General features: G+C 38.3%; 1 protein-coding gene across 8 annotated transcripts in view; it reads right to left on the bottom strand.

Annotated features, from left to right (window-relative positions):
- Positions 1 to 14,516, bottom strand: part of DGKH (diacylglycerol kinase eta) — a 175,631-nt gene that overhangs the window by 15,561 nt on the left and 145,554 nt on the right. For all 8 annotated transcript variants that reach the window (XR_003682539.2, XR_003682538.2, XM_055089442.1 and 5 more), the window contains 7 exons: positions 14,116 to 14,233; positions 13,005 to 13,115; positions 12,766 to 12,862; positions 6,369 to 6,476; positions 4,210 to 4,323; positions 3,829 to 3,963; positions 2,492 to 2,655 (listed from right to left, as the gene is read on the bottom strand). Coding sequence is in view for 6 of the 8 variants with exons in the window: in XM_055089442.1 (XP_054945417.1) it covers positions 2,492 to 2,655; positions 3,829 to 3,963; positions 4,210 to 4,323; positions 6,369 to 6,476; positions 12,766 to 12,862; positions 13,005 to 13,115; positions 14,116 to 14,233 (847 nt within the window). In the remaining 2 variants the exon portion in view is untranslated. The remainder of the gene's footprint in view (positions 1 to 2,491; positions 2,656 to 3,828; positions 3,964 to 4,209; positions 4,324 to 6,368; positions 6,477 to 12,765; positions 12,863 to 13,004; positions 13,116 to 14,115; positions 14,234 to 14,516) is intronic.

Here is a 14,516-nt window from a genome sequence, read left to right on the forward strand (position 1 = left end):
TTAACATTTTCAACGGCTAACTGAATCTCCTCCTAGGTATTTCTAATGTAACTGAAATTCTGTTAAATCCAAGATGGAACCCATCATTTTCCCTCTCAAAATCTGTTCCTCTTCCTGAATACTATGGCTTCATCAAAGGCACCTTAGTCTAACCAGCCATTCACTAGAAACCGCAGGATCATCCTGAACATGACTGTGTACCAACTTTAGACCCTAACCTATCTTAAATCTTTCTTCTCCTTCCCATCTCTACTGCCTCAGTCCATCGTTTCCTAACAGGACCATTCTGACAGTGTTCACCCTTGCCCCAGCTTTGCTGTTCTGCGGACAGTGCTTCACATTGCTTCCAGAAACATCCTGATAAAGATCTGCACCCCCCCCCACCGCCGCTCACCTCTCTGTCCACATTTTCCACACTCTCAAATATACCACGCTAACATTTCAGTCACTCCAAACACCCTGAGATTTCCTAAAAGTACCATGCACTCACACTCCTCTGGGTTTTATTACCCAGGCTGGCTCCCATTCTTAGATTACTCCTTCTCTTTTTCTTCTTTCAAGACTAGGCTGAGAAGTCACTTCCTCCAGGCAGGCCTCCCTCACTGCCTCTGGCCTCCTCTGTGCATCCACAGTGCCCACTGTGCAACCTGTGACAGATCTTTGGTCACACGTCTCCCTCCTACTACTCTGCCAGCAAATTACGAAGAGGGACTGCAGTCATCGTGGCATCCCAGTGCCTAATATGATGGTTGGCACACAGAAGAGGCTCAAAATTATTTGTTGAATATTGAATGAATACATTGTGAAAATTAATGAGGGAGCCTGATTTTCATCATTTGCAAAATTTATAAGGACAGATGGGGAATCAAACTAGGTAGACCAAAAGCAAATCTGGTCAACCTTCACTTTTTTTTCTTCTTTAATTAATTAATTAATTAATTAATTAATTAATAATTGGCTGCATTGGGCCTTCATTGCTGCGTGTGGACTTTCTCTAGTTGTGGCGAGCAGGGGCTACTCTTCGTTGCGGTGCGTGGGCTTCTCATTGTAGTGGCTTCTCTTGTTGCAGAGCATGGGCTCTAGGCGTGACGGCTTCGGTAGGTGTGGCACGTGGGCTCGGTAGTTGTGGCACGTGGGCTCAGTAGTTGTGGCTCATGGACTTAGTTGCTCTGTGGCATGTGGGATCTTCCTGGACCAGAGCTCGAACCTGTGTCCCCTCCATCGGCAGGCGGGTTCTTAACCACTGCACCACCAGGGAAGCCCCTTTCCTTCTTTTCTATTTCAACATTTTGATCAGTGACCAGGTGAAGGTGTGGGAAAAATATAAGAGTGACCATGCTCAGAACACTGAATACACCAGACATGCTGTGCTAATAAGCACTTCTCATGGTGGGTCTCACTTAACCTTCACAGCGACCTGGTCAGGCAGCTTGTATCCCCATTTGGTTGATAAGATTTAGGTGAGGAGGAGATAAGAAACTTGCCCACAGTCCCTCCTCCCCCCTGAAGTCTGCCCCTGGTCATAGTGATTTTTATCCGTTTTGCATTCACAGAACTTACTATTTTTATCTTCTCTTTCTGTCTCCTAAAATTAATTTCTGTGGTCTCACAAACTCTGTGATACATCTGCCGGAAACTGATTCTTGGACTCTTCCCATGTCCACTCCCTGACTTTTTTTGTTTTTTTTGCATGGTTAACGTCTGCATTTCCTTCTACCTCCCATAAACACTTAATAATTATGAGGCACCATATAAGTGAGTAGTATAGTGTAAAGATTATGTGTAAACTGGGGAAATAATAATGGAAGGATTATATATAATATATATAAATTTTATATATATATTATATATATATATATATATAATATATATATAAAACGACAGGGTTCATTAGGCGAGTTCTCCATCATGTTTCAGGAAGTCAGAGATTTGGCCTGTGGAGAACACAGGTCTGTGCACGTGTGTGTTGGAGGGGAGCTGATGAAAAAACCAGTGATTACTAAGGCATAAATGAGGCAGCAAATGAAGAAGGAGGGTAAAGGCATCCCTTTTAGATACCCCAAACAACTGCAATGATGTATTAAAACTACAAAAACCAGGCTTCCCTGGTGGTGCAGTGGTTAAGAATCCACCTGCCAATGCAGGGGACACGGGTTTGAGCCCTGGTCCGGGAAGATCCCACATGCCGCGGAGCAACTAAGCCCGTGCGCCACAACTACTGAGCCTGTGTGCCACGACTACTGAAGCCCGTGCACCTAGAGCCCGTGCTCCGCAACAAGAGAAGCCACCGCAATGAGAAGCCCGCGCACCGCAACGAAGAGTAGCCCCCGCTCGCCGCAACTCGAGAGAGCCCGCGCGTGGCAATGAAGACCCAACGCAGCCAAAAATAAATAAACAAAATAAATAAATTTATTTTTTAAAAAAATACAAAAACCAAAATTTGCCAAGACCAGCATTCTCACAGCCACCAATGTTCACAGGACTTCGGTACCTGGTGATGAGTTCCTCTGCGGCCTGTGAGCACAGCTGCATCTGAGACACCTCTTCTGTCGCCAGGTCAACTGCATGCTGGATGTACAAATGGGTTCGAAGAACTGGTTTACCAGAATCACACTTCTGCTTATCTTCCCAAGATTTCAGAGTGCTTTCAAAGGCCTATTTAAAATCAATATTGCAATGAATTGTTAGTTTAGAGCTCCGAGGGCCAAATAAATGTGTATTTAGATAGTACATGAATGACTTTGAAATTACTATTGTTTTCCCTGATCTAACACCTCATTAAATACATCGTAAGTACAAAAAAGATATTTTAAAGTTTTCTAGTGGATTGTAACTAATAAAAAGTAATGTAATTGATGACGATGATTATATGACTGAAAAGTTTAAAAAAAGACAGCTTCAATTTATGCTTCAATATTTACTATTATATGCGTAACAGACAGGATGGATATTGCAGCCTTATTTGTTATGGGTGTGACCTTAATTAAGAATACATATTCTGGGGACTTCCCTGGTGGTGCAGTGGTTAAGAATCCACCTGCCAATGCAGGGGACAGGGATTTGATCCCTGGTCCTGGAAGATCCCACATGCCGCGGAGCAACTAAGCCCACATGCTGCAACTACTGAGCCCACCCGCTGCAACTACTGAAGCCTGTGTGCCTAGAGCGCCTAGAGCCCGTGCTCTGCAACAAGAGAAGCCACCGCAATGAGAAGCCCACACACCACAACGAAGAGTAGCCCCCGCTCGCCGCAACTAGAGAAAGCCGCACACAGCAACGAAGACCCAACGCAGCCAAAACTAAAATATACTTAAAAAAAAAAACAGATTTTGGAAAAGGCAAAACTATAAAGACAGTAAAAAGATGGGGTTGCCAGGGTTGGGATAAGAGAGGATGGGTAGGTGGAGGACAAGTGATCGTACATTTGTCAAAACCTACAGAATGTAGAACACAAAGAGTAACGTAAACTACTATTTTAGCCAATAATAATGTATCAATAGTGGCTCATCAGCTGTAATAAATGTACCACACTAAAGCAAGATGTTAAGGGGAACATACTAGGGGAATATAATAGGGGAATAGGGAGGTGAGGAGGTATTTGGGAATGGAATCAGAATTCTCTGTAGTTTGGGCTCAATTTTTCTCTACACCTAAAAAAATAAGCTAATTATTTTAAGAACTAAATAAATATTTGTTCATATTTTAAAGCACGATCTAAATATCAGACTTAAAAGGCAATTTAAATCTTTTCCCTTGGTTTCTATTTTTCATAACAATTTAAGATTTTTTTTAAAGGAAAACTTAGAAGAATGTTTTTTTGTTACATACCCTGTCCCTTGTGAGCATCTGAGCTCTGTTTTTGTGCACAATTTTGATAATCCCTGGAGGCTGAACCCATGCTTCGCCATCCACCTGCACTGGGACTCCCTCATCACCAAATATAGTGATTTTTACTGTACGGCACTGAAATAAAACAAGTTATTTTAGAGTACAAATCATCCTGAGAAGCTGACACTCAGTCTTGTATTCACACTTGACTTTTAATCCCTTCTGTGGAATGTAATGTTATGCTTTTCCACTTAGGATGACACGGTAACAACTGACATGACAAGAAAGTCCATTATTTTACAGATTACAGTGTAGGAGTCATTTGGAATAGCTTTCTCAGTGGCCCAAATAGTGAAGTCAGATTTGAGTAGAGAAACCAACCTGGGCTATTCGATGGTGCTGCAGTTTAATGACCCTTGAAACTGCCATTTGCACGCTATCAAATATTGCAACGACTTCCAGGATCTTGTCATCAAATGATGGTGCAGCAAATATCTGAAAGAAAAACCGACATTACACTTTCATTGATAAAGTTAAGGTTTAGGTGAAGTGGCACTTCAAGCAATGTAAACTCTGCAACAGACATATTTTTAAAAACTTATAAAAACCATTAGCAGAAAGGTAAGTAAATATTATTATGAAATGATAATCCAAGGACAAAAAAAATCACTGAACATAGCTTAAAATAAACAAACACAATAAAAATGTTTTAAAACCCACACAGATAAAATACTCCACGCCTCTCTTATAAAGCACTCGTAGGACCAATGAACTAATGTATTTCCAAATAATTCATCTTGATATAAGATGTATTAAATACCTGCTCATACTAACTCAGATATCTTGATACAATGATGCATGCAATTTTAGGAAACTTTAAAATTTCAAAAGGTGATGCAGATTTCATAAAGTTAAAGCTAATGAACAGGAAAATTATGATCCAGTTCACTTGATATGTTCTAAGGGAAATCTTTCAAGGTGTTACAAGCAATGTGCGTATGTGCTTTATATCTACAACTTTTCAGCGCATTTGAGAACATGAAAAGAAATCTCAAAGGATGAAAACACGTGGGCTTACTTTGCTTTGATGTTAAATGCATTTTCACAAAATCAACTTAACCTAAAAATTTTCAATTTCAGCTGTATTACTTTGTTCCTTTTACGTCCTCTTTTACTATAACATAAATTATTATGCCTCTGAAAAAATACTCAGTATAAAATAGTATCATAATTAAAATTTTTACTGAAAATATCAGGACACAAATTTGGGAACTTTTCGTTATCAGACTGCCTGGTTTTAAACCCTGTCTCTTCTACTTAGGAACTGTGTGAACTTTGTGTCAGTTTCTTCACTGATAAAATGTAGATTAAAATTGAGGGTATTAAGTTATGAATGTGAAGCTCTCAGAATCCTGTCTGCCTATCTTTATTTATCTTAATCTCACTGATTTCTTCTCCTTAAAATATTTAAGAGTGATGATGGGCTGACAAATAATTGGTTGCTAATTTAAATTTTTATACTCCAATAGGATTGGAATATATTCACATTATGAAAATTAAAAATACTTTCCAATTTATTTTATACTTTAATCCCTGCCTGCACATTTAAGAGCCCTGAGAAATTTGTTCAGTGGGAACCACTACATTACGAGCTTCAAATCAAAGGGCTTATCATTCTGTGTGTGTGACTCTTCAAAGATCACGGTAAACTTCTCATTTTTATTGTTATATATACTTTCATAATTGTGCCTTCTCCCATTATCTTTAGGACAAATGCATTTCTTTCTTTTTTTTTTTTTTTTTTTTTGGTGCGCGGGCTTCTCATCGCGGTGTCTTCTCTTGTTGCAAAGCACGGGCTCTAGGCATGCAGGCTTCAGTAGTCGCAGCATGCAGGCTCAGTAGCTGCAGCACGCAGGCCCTAGAGTGCACGGGCTTAGTTGCTCTAAGGCACGTGGGATGGTCCCAGACCAGGGCTCGAACCCGTGTCCCCTGCATTAGCAGGCGGATTGTTAACCACTGCGTCACCAGGGAAGTCCCTAGAACAAATGCATTTCTTAGGTTGTGTTTTTTTCTTTTTTAATACAGGAAAGTATAAAAACAAAAATAGCCCTAAACCTCAATGGCCAAATGAGCCCTTTGACATTTCTAAAAATTAAAAATAATAATAATAATAATATAAATCTGGAAAATTAAAGGTATAGAAAGGTATTTTGGTAGGCAGAATAACATTCTCCTCCCTGCCGTCCAAAATGTCCATGTCCTAATCCCTGGAACCTGTGAATGTTACCTTACATGGCAAAAGAGACTTTGCAGATGTGATTAAATTAGGGACCTTGAGATGGGGAGATTATGCTGGATGATCTGGGTAGGCCCAGTGTAATCACAAAGATCCTTAGAAGTGGAAGAGAGAGGCAGAAGAAGAGATCAGAGCAAAGCAACGTGACAAGGACTCAACCACCTTTGTTGGCTTTGAAGATGGAGGAAGGGACCATCAGCCAAGGAATGCGGGCAGCTTCTAGGAAGAGCAAGGAAATACTTACATCGTCTTCTTTAGTTCCACCCCAAAAGTTAGTGCCTCCGGCGTAGCTGGGAATGTTCAACACTGCTATCCCTTGCAGACTGGGGAGAGGAATATACTGCCCGTCACACTGTAAGGTCAAAAGCTTAGAGGTCAGATAAAAAGAGCGAAACCACAAGTTTGGAAGATACTAGAATACCAACGACAAAGGACGATGGAGGAAAGCGTGTGCATAATGTTTGCTTTCCTGTAAATATATTCCTACACATTACCTTTATCTTAGTTTTAATTTAAACATTTTAAAAGGGTAAATAATTATAGCCGAAGTTGTTACAGAAAACCAAATTGAAAAAACTGTTTTACAAAACACCACAAGTGTCCACTGACAGATGAATAGATGAAAAACGTGTGATACTATAAACTTGTGATATATATATATATATATATATATATATATATATATAAAAATGGACTATTATTCAACCATGAAAAACAAGGGAATCTTGCCATTTGCAACAACATGGATTGGCTTGAGGGCATTATGCTATGTGAAATAAGTTAGACAGAAAAAGACAAATACTGTATGATCTCACTTATATGTGGAATCTAAAAACAAATCAAACAAACAAGTAAAATTAAGCTCATAGATACAGAGAACAGCTTGATGGTTGCCAGGGGCAAGGGGGTAAGGGGTGGGCAAACTGGGTGAAGGGAATCAAAAGGTACAAACTTCTACTTATAAGATAAATAAGTCATTGAAATGTAAAGTACAGCATGGCGACCAGAGTTAATAATACTCTATTGGATGTGTGAAGGTTGCTAAGAAAATGGGTCTTAAAAGTTCTCATCACAAGAAGAAAAATTCTGTAACTGTGTACAGTGATATTTATTAACTAGACTTATTGTGGTGATCATTTTGTAATATATATAAAATATTGAATCATTATCTTGTACAGCTGAAACTAATGTAATGTTGTATGTCAGTTATACATCAAAAAAAGAAAAAGAAAACAAATGTTTTTACCTCTTCTTTCCTCCAAAATCAGGCAGTACTTTTCATGAGTCTCTCCCAAGTCACTTAAGATATTCTTAGTTGCATCATAGTCATCTTTGTTCTTACTTTAAACATTGAAAGCAGGCTCTCTGAGGGTAAACCCTGGCTCCTAACCATCTCACCTAGCACCTCTCACACTCTCTGGTAGTTTGTGCTCTGTAACTAACTGGTGACGGGCTAAACTCAAGATGGCGCTTTTTAAGGAAAAAACATGTATGTCAGAAAGCACTTTACACTCCATGCCTTCTAATTAATCACGTAAATGAAAATGAATTACCACTTAAATTCAAAGAAACATACAATATCACATAGCTGGCAAAGTAATGACATATGAGTAAATTCTTACCGAATAGAAGGTTTAAGCCTTCGTTTTTAAGAGAGGAGTTTGCAGATGTCATACTTAAAACAGATGCTATATTTTCATTAAGTAATTCCCAAATTAAAAAATAATTAACCTAATTTTAGAAAAATTGCATTTTAATGCCCAATGAAAACTATCTTCAACCCTTAGAACAAATGAGAATCCGGTCTGAACCCACTTTTCAAATATTTTAAATAACTGAGAATACTTCCTAACACTAACCCTTACAGGTGTTCTTACAACCTTTCTTTTCTTTTACATGAAAACACATTCAAAGGTCCACACTGTATCTAGACACCTAGGGCCATTCCTGGCACATAACTGGTGATCAATGTGTATTTGTTAAATGAAAGTATTTAGTTGAATAATAAACTTTTTCTGAACCCAGAAATCGAACAAATATCTTTGTGTGCTTTAGAAAAAAGTCATATGGCTAACAAAGGAAATGGAAAAAATGCTATCTCTGTAAATATAAAAGGCATATTTAAAAAAAAATTCAGAGCAGTCCTTAAAGATTTTATAATGGATACACTATTTGCAAGCATAATATGGAAAAAGATGAAAACTGTCAGAAGTTCCATATACTTTGCTGAATTTAATATATATGCATTAGGCAAAACACCCAGGGTTAAGAGCTTAATATCCATTTTATAGAGTCTCATAGGGAAAATATGAGCAGTACAGATTCAGTAAATTAAGGTCACCTGACTCAACTGTCTCTCTCATATTTGGGAGTAACTTAAGTAGTGTTACATTCTTTTATAATCTTCTCTATCTCCCCACATTTCCACTTGTGGTTCATAATTTGGCAAAATGCTTTAAAACTGCAGCTATGGGGCTTCCCTGGTGGCGCAGTGGTTGCGCGTCTGCCTGACGATGCAGGGGAACCGGGTTCGTGCCCCGGTCTGGGAGGATCCCACGTGCCGCGGAGCGGCTGGGCCCGTGGGCCATGGCCAATGAGGCTGCGCGTCCGGAGCCTGTGCTCCGCAACGGGAGAGGCCACAACAGAGGGAGGCCTGCATACCAAAAAAAAAAAAAAAAAAAAAAAACTGCAGCTACACTTTTTTTTTTTCTGATTAGTGTCTGCTTTTTCTGCTCCTTTCACTAGGCAATGTGGTATAGGGGGAAGATAGTGGGCCTGTTTTGAATTCTGCCATTTATTTGGGCAAGTGCCTTAAACTTTCAGAGCCTCATTTTGCCATACCTAGTCCATATAATGTGGCCAATAAGGTAAGGGACAGGAAAGCATCTAAAACACATAGTAAGGAGTCAGTAAATGTCTTTCTTCAGTCATAATTACAAATTAATGTTTTATGGGGAAAAAACAGTGGAGTTGAAACTTTGGCTTCTCCAGTTATCAGCTGTTTGATTTTAGTTAGGCAAGTGACTTCATGCTTCTGAAATAACTAATAATACCTGCCTCATGAAGAATGAAAATAACTACCTCATAAAGTTTAAGAATTAAAGGTGATTTGTATTGATAGGAAGCATTTAGGAAACTTCAGTTATTATAACAGGACTTAAAATATAGCTATAATAATTATTATTGAATGAACTAAACAAAGATAGAAAGTACTATCATATAACAAGCCAAATTTAACAAATTATGGAGACATCTGTTATGAGATTATGGAAATATGTGAAATTACAAAAAACATGAAGCAAAAAACATGAATTAACTATTTGTTATCATGTATTTCATTATAGATTACAGGTGAACATTGTTTTTTTCTTTCATGTATCTTAGTATTTAAAGGACTCAAAACAGTATTTGATCATTATTTCACTTAAAAAACAGAACAGGCTGTGAGATACATGTAAATTAGGTATATTTGGACAAAAAAGTCATCCTTAAGAAAAATATTTGAATCTTAACGACAGTTTTCATTCATAGGTCAAAGCTGTTTCTACTCTAAAACTAGGAAAATTTGATGTTACAATGTTATTCTGCATTTCTGGCATTCCCATGATCGTAGACAGGATTATAAACCTTACTCAAACGTTCTAAAACTTCGGTATGTATCAGATTCACAGTTTATGTGGCTTGAAAACAGGGTTTATATTTGAATAATTCTTTTCAGTTTAAACTGTGATTTCTTGAACATTAGCTCGATGAATTATGATTCTGCACAAAAGCATTATTTTATCCATTTTGCAGATGGAGAAACCAAGGTTAAAGCCTTTCTTCTGCACAAAGTCAAGACAAGACTTCTTCCATACGACACAACAGGGAAAGGAAAACTTCTGAGCAAAAAGTTAAGAGTTTTTTTTGCTAACAACTGGCACCTGGTGAAAGGGACCTTTCTGGGCAGAGTTTCTCAAGCCTTGGGTCTTCTTCTCTACCTTTATCCCAAGTGATCCGGCATCAGGGAAATGAATTTTTTTTTTTTTTTTGTGGTACGCGGGCCTTTCACTTTTGTGGCCTCTCCCATTGCGGAGCGCAGGCTCCGGACGCGCAGGCTCAGCGGCCGTGGCTCACGGGCCCAGCTGCTCAGCGGCATGTGGGATCTTCCCGGACCGGGGCACGAACCCGTGTCGCCTGCATCGGCAGGCGGACTCGCAACCACTGTGCCACCAGGGATGCCCAGGGAAATGAATTTTTAAACAAAGGCTCAGCGGCCATGGCTCACGGGTCCAGCCACTCCGCGGCACGTGGGATCCTCCCAGACCGGGGCACGAACCCGTGTCGCCTGCATCGGCAGGCGGACTCGCAACCACTGTGCCACCAGGGATGCCCAGGGAAATGAATTTTTAAACAACGGACCTTCCATAGTCCTCAGGGGTAGCAGGTGTTTTGTTTGTTTATTTTTAACTCTGGCGAAGAATTCTCTAATTTTTCTTTACCTTTTGTGTATATTAACATGCTTTCATTTATCTTGTTTTACTAAATTTACTTTCCTTTTACTCATTCAACATAAACTTCTATGTTAAATGTTAAATGTTTATCTGTGGATAGATTGAGATAGATTCAGGGGTCTGTTAACCGGAATGGTAAAAACATATCTCTTATGGTCAGCAACCTCTGAAATTTAGCATTGCACTCAATTATCAATGTAGATAGCAAACCACATATTAGCAATACCCGTGACTTCATCACCATTAGAAACAGATGTTTTCTATTATATTACAGATGTTTCAGATATCTTTTAAGATCTATGTTCATCATTACTTCAAAAGTATGGTACTTATTATATACGCTGTTAGATGTTTGCAATTTTATGTGGCAATGAAGAAACACATATAATACTCTATAACACTTTAAAAAATATTTCGTTAATTTATTTCAATATTATTTTCTTTTGTATGTATATATATTTAACTAATGCTTTAAAAATAATATTCTGAGAAGGGGTCCACAGTTTCACTAGCATGCCAAAGGGGTCCACAGCTCAAAAAGTGTTAAGAACCTCTGCTAAATGGAGATTACAAAGCAGCTGTGTAGGATATTGTTCAGAATTTGGACCACCAATAAAAAAGGACAGAAGTAGTACTTCTGAAGAGCTGAAGGCTCTTCCAGAAATAAAGGCATTGGAGTCATTCTGATTCCAGATAGTTCCCTAAATCTTAAAGATGCCCAGCTATGGGTCTTGATCACAGCACTTAACAAATTAGGGTAAAATGATCATTTGCCTATTTCCTTCTCAAGTCAGGGCCAGGAACTGTGCAAGACAACGGGGATAACAAAGATGAACACAACTTCCTACCTGTCCTTAAGGAGAGTGTGGCTGACCAGGGGACATGAATAAAGAAAATGAATGATTACAGTACAATCCATAGGCAAGAACCCAAGTTGAGTAACAGATGGGGCTGCCAAGGATAGTGTTTACTAAGTGTGAGCCTTCCTCATTTTGTATCTTTTCAGCCAGTAACATCTATCTTAATTTTACAAGCGATGATAAATCAAACCAGCTGATCATGTAGTTATGCTCTAGAGTGGAAGGTAGAACAGGCTTATCTTTACTAGGACATTTAGTTGATAATGAATGAGCCAGGCACCTCTTGACCGTCCACGTTCCACTATCAAGATAACACCTAAAATAAAAACGTCCTGTTTAATACACTGAGTTGTCAACTTAAGATTTGCACACTTTTCTGTATGCAGTCTATACCTCAATTTAAAATATCTAGTTATAAAAAGATACAAGATAGGAAAGACATGCTTATCAGCATAAACAGTGAGCCCTGGATCAAAGGTGAAAGAAAATAACATTCTAAGAAAGTAGTAGACTTTTCAGAGTCAGGTCCCCAATTTTCTTTTTCCTGTTAATCAGAGATTAAGTAACTTTTGCTGTCCTTAATTTACTCTTTAAATTCGTTTAAAAATACTAAAAAGTTTAAATGCTCAAAATCTCTTTTCATTTAAGTAACTTGTTAGAGATAATTAAAACAAAAAATACATTTAAATTAAAAGGTTCTATTTACTATGATATTTTCAGGGATTTGTGAAACTTCAGGCATTATAGAATTGGGTCAGAATTTGGAAACTTAAAATGGAAAAATCTGTTTAAAATGCTATCCTGGGGACTTCCCTGGCGGTCCAGTGGTTAAGACTTCGCCTTCCAGTGCAGGGGGTGCAGGTTTGATCCCTGGTCGGGGAGCTAAGATCCCACATGCCTCTGGGCCAAAAAACCAAAACATAAAAAACAGAAGCAATATTATAACAAGTTCAATAAAGGCTTTAAAAATGGTCCACATCAAAAAACGTCTTAAAAAAAATGCCATCCCATATATATGTACTCCCATGGCCCTACCATTTCACAGAGCACCTCAATTCCACAGCAACATCCAAATTTCAGGATCTAATGACAATGGTAATTGTGTCACGCATATCCAGTGTCTATACCTCCTTTGGTGTAAAGTTGATAACCACGTTTATTTTTTTCCCCTCAAGTGTTTAAACACTATCCAAGAGAAACTGAGGCCAAATCAGCTCCACAAATAAATCTTTTTTTTTTTTTTTAAAGTAAGATCATCTGAAATGTCTTTACTTCTAGATGAACTTACCTCAAGTTGAACTCTCTGTTCCAAATTCTTGTACGATCTCTGTAATAACTCCCGGGTTCCAAGGACTCCATACCACATCAAGTTTTTAGTTCGGCTCCTGAAAATAAATGTTGGCAGGGAATTTCAGTATAACAATTATTTATTTACTCTGGAAAGGCAGAGAGAGCAAAAGAGGTAATAAACGAAATTAAAGTAAAATTGCCTTTGCATAATTACATGATTGCTATTACCAAAATTACCTGCATTTTTCAGGGTGCTCCTCTCTCTTATTATTAAATTCTAATGAAATTTTTGCATCTAATCCAATCCCAAAGTAATTGTTCATGACACATTTTTCTGAATATCCATCTCTATAATAAGGAAAAGTACATAAAAGTCAATTTCAGGTTCCTAACAACAATTACAATTTGCACACAAAATAGTACTTAACACCATTCAAGGCTGCATGTCTTATAGAAGAGAGGAAAGCTTAGCAGGAATCATTTCCTATTCATACGCCATGAGCACGACCCCAGTACATGTCTGTGATTTTCAGTACATATGATGTAAAGTGATGGTGGACAGGGTGAAGCAGAGACAGAGGCATGGTAATGCTTTTCTATCAATTGGAACAAAATCTTAGTTCTTCTACTTCCTACATAAGCCCCTCACTACACACACAAATGGGAGGGCCTTGCAGTCAGATGCCAATAGTCCTCTTTTTTTAATTAGAAAGTCTCCTCCACACTTGTACTTTTATTGAACATTTGCTGAGCAGAAGACAACTAGATCGAGTCCCTTCTTCTAGGTGCTTTGGAAAGTAAATACAAAGGAGTATAGTAGTGTCCTTCAGGAGTGTCATTAGAGAAATGAGACATAACAAAAGCAAAATTAAATATGGAAGTAAAAAGAAGTACATGTTGAACGGCCAATTTTTTGAAGGAGTTTTGAGAAGGGAAGGGACCAATGTGGGCCAGAAGCTTTCTGAAATAAGTAAACCTAGAGGCCGAATGTGGAAGGATGGCAGAATTGGCAAGACGGAGAAAAAATGAGGTGAAAGGAATAGCCAAAATGTGAGTATGAAGGCAGTGATGAATAAAATGTTCCAGGGAAAAGTGTGCAGAGCTGTGACTCACTTCGCCATTGGGTTGTTATCCAAGACCACAGACTGGAAGGGACCTACCTCAGATCATGAAAACCACTGTATTTCAAGTGGGTCAACGCACTCATCATTATCGACTTTTGAAATTTTCTGATGCTCCTTTTTGGATGTGAAACTATACTTACTGCAATGCATTTAAAATGTTACCATTCGTATAAAACAGAAACAAGAAAAGCCCAAGCAAAATATTTGCAGAAGTATTTTCTTACACTGAATCTGGATCTGGGTCAATAAATGGCGTTGCACCAAAAGGATCAATATTTGCTAGTAACATTTTGTTGATAATAGAACTCCCAGCAATTGAGGCAGCTAGTCCTGCTCTTAAACCTGGATGGAAAAAAATACAGGATCACATGTTAAGAGAAAAACAGAAAGAGCCAGTCCATTGTTTTTAGACCTAATCAGAAACACCTTGCTCCCAAAGCATGGTTTTCAGTGGCTGTTCTTCTCATTAATCATAACTCAGAACTATGATGTTGGTAAATGCAAGGTTTTTAAAAAAACTTTTTATTTTATATTGGAGGCTAGCCAATTAACAACGTTGTGATAGTATCAGGTGCACAGCAAAGCAACTCAGCCATACATGGTAAATACAAGGTTGTTGATGTTT

Source organism: Physeter macrocephalus, chromosome 13 (genome assembly GCF_002837175.3).
Source record: "Physeter macrocephalus isolate SW-GA chromosome 13, ASM283717v5, whole genome shotgun sequence".
NCBI classification, from domain to species: domain Eukaryota; kingdom Metazoa; phylum Chordata; class Mammalia; order Artiodactyla; family Physeteridae; genus Physeter; species Physeter macrocephalus.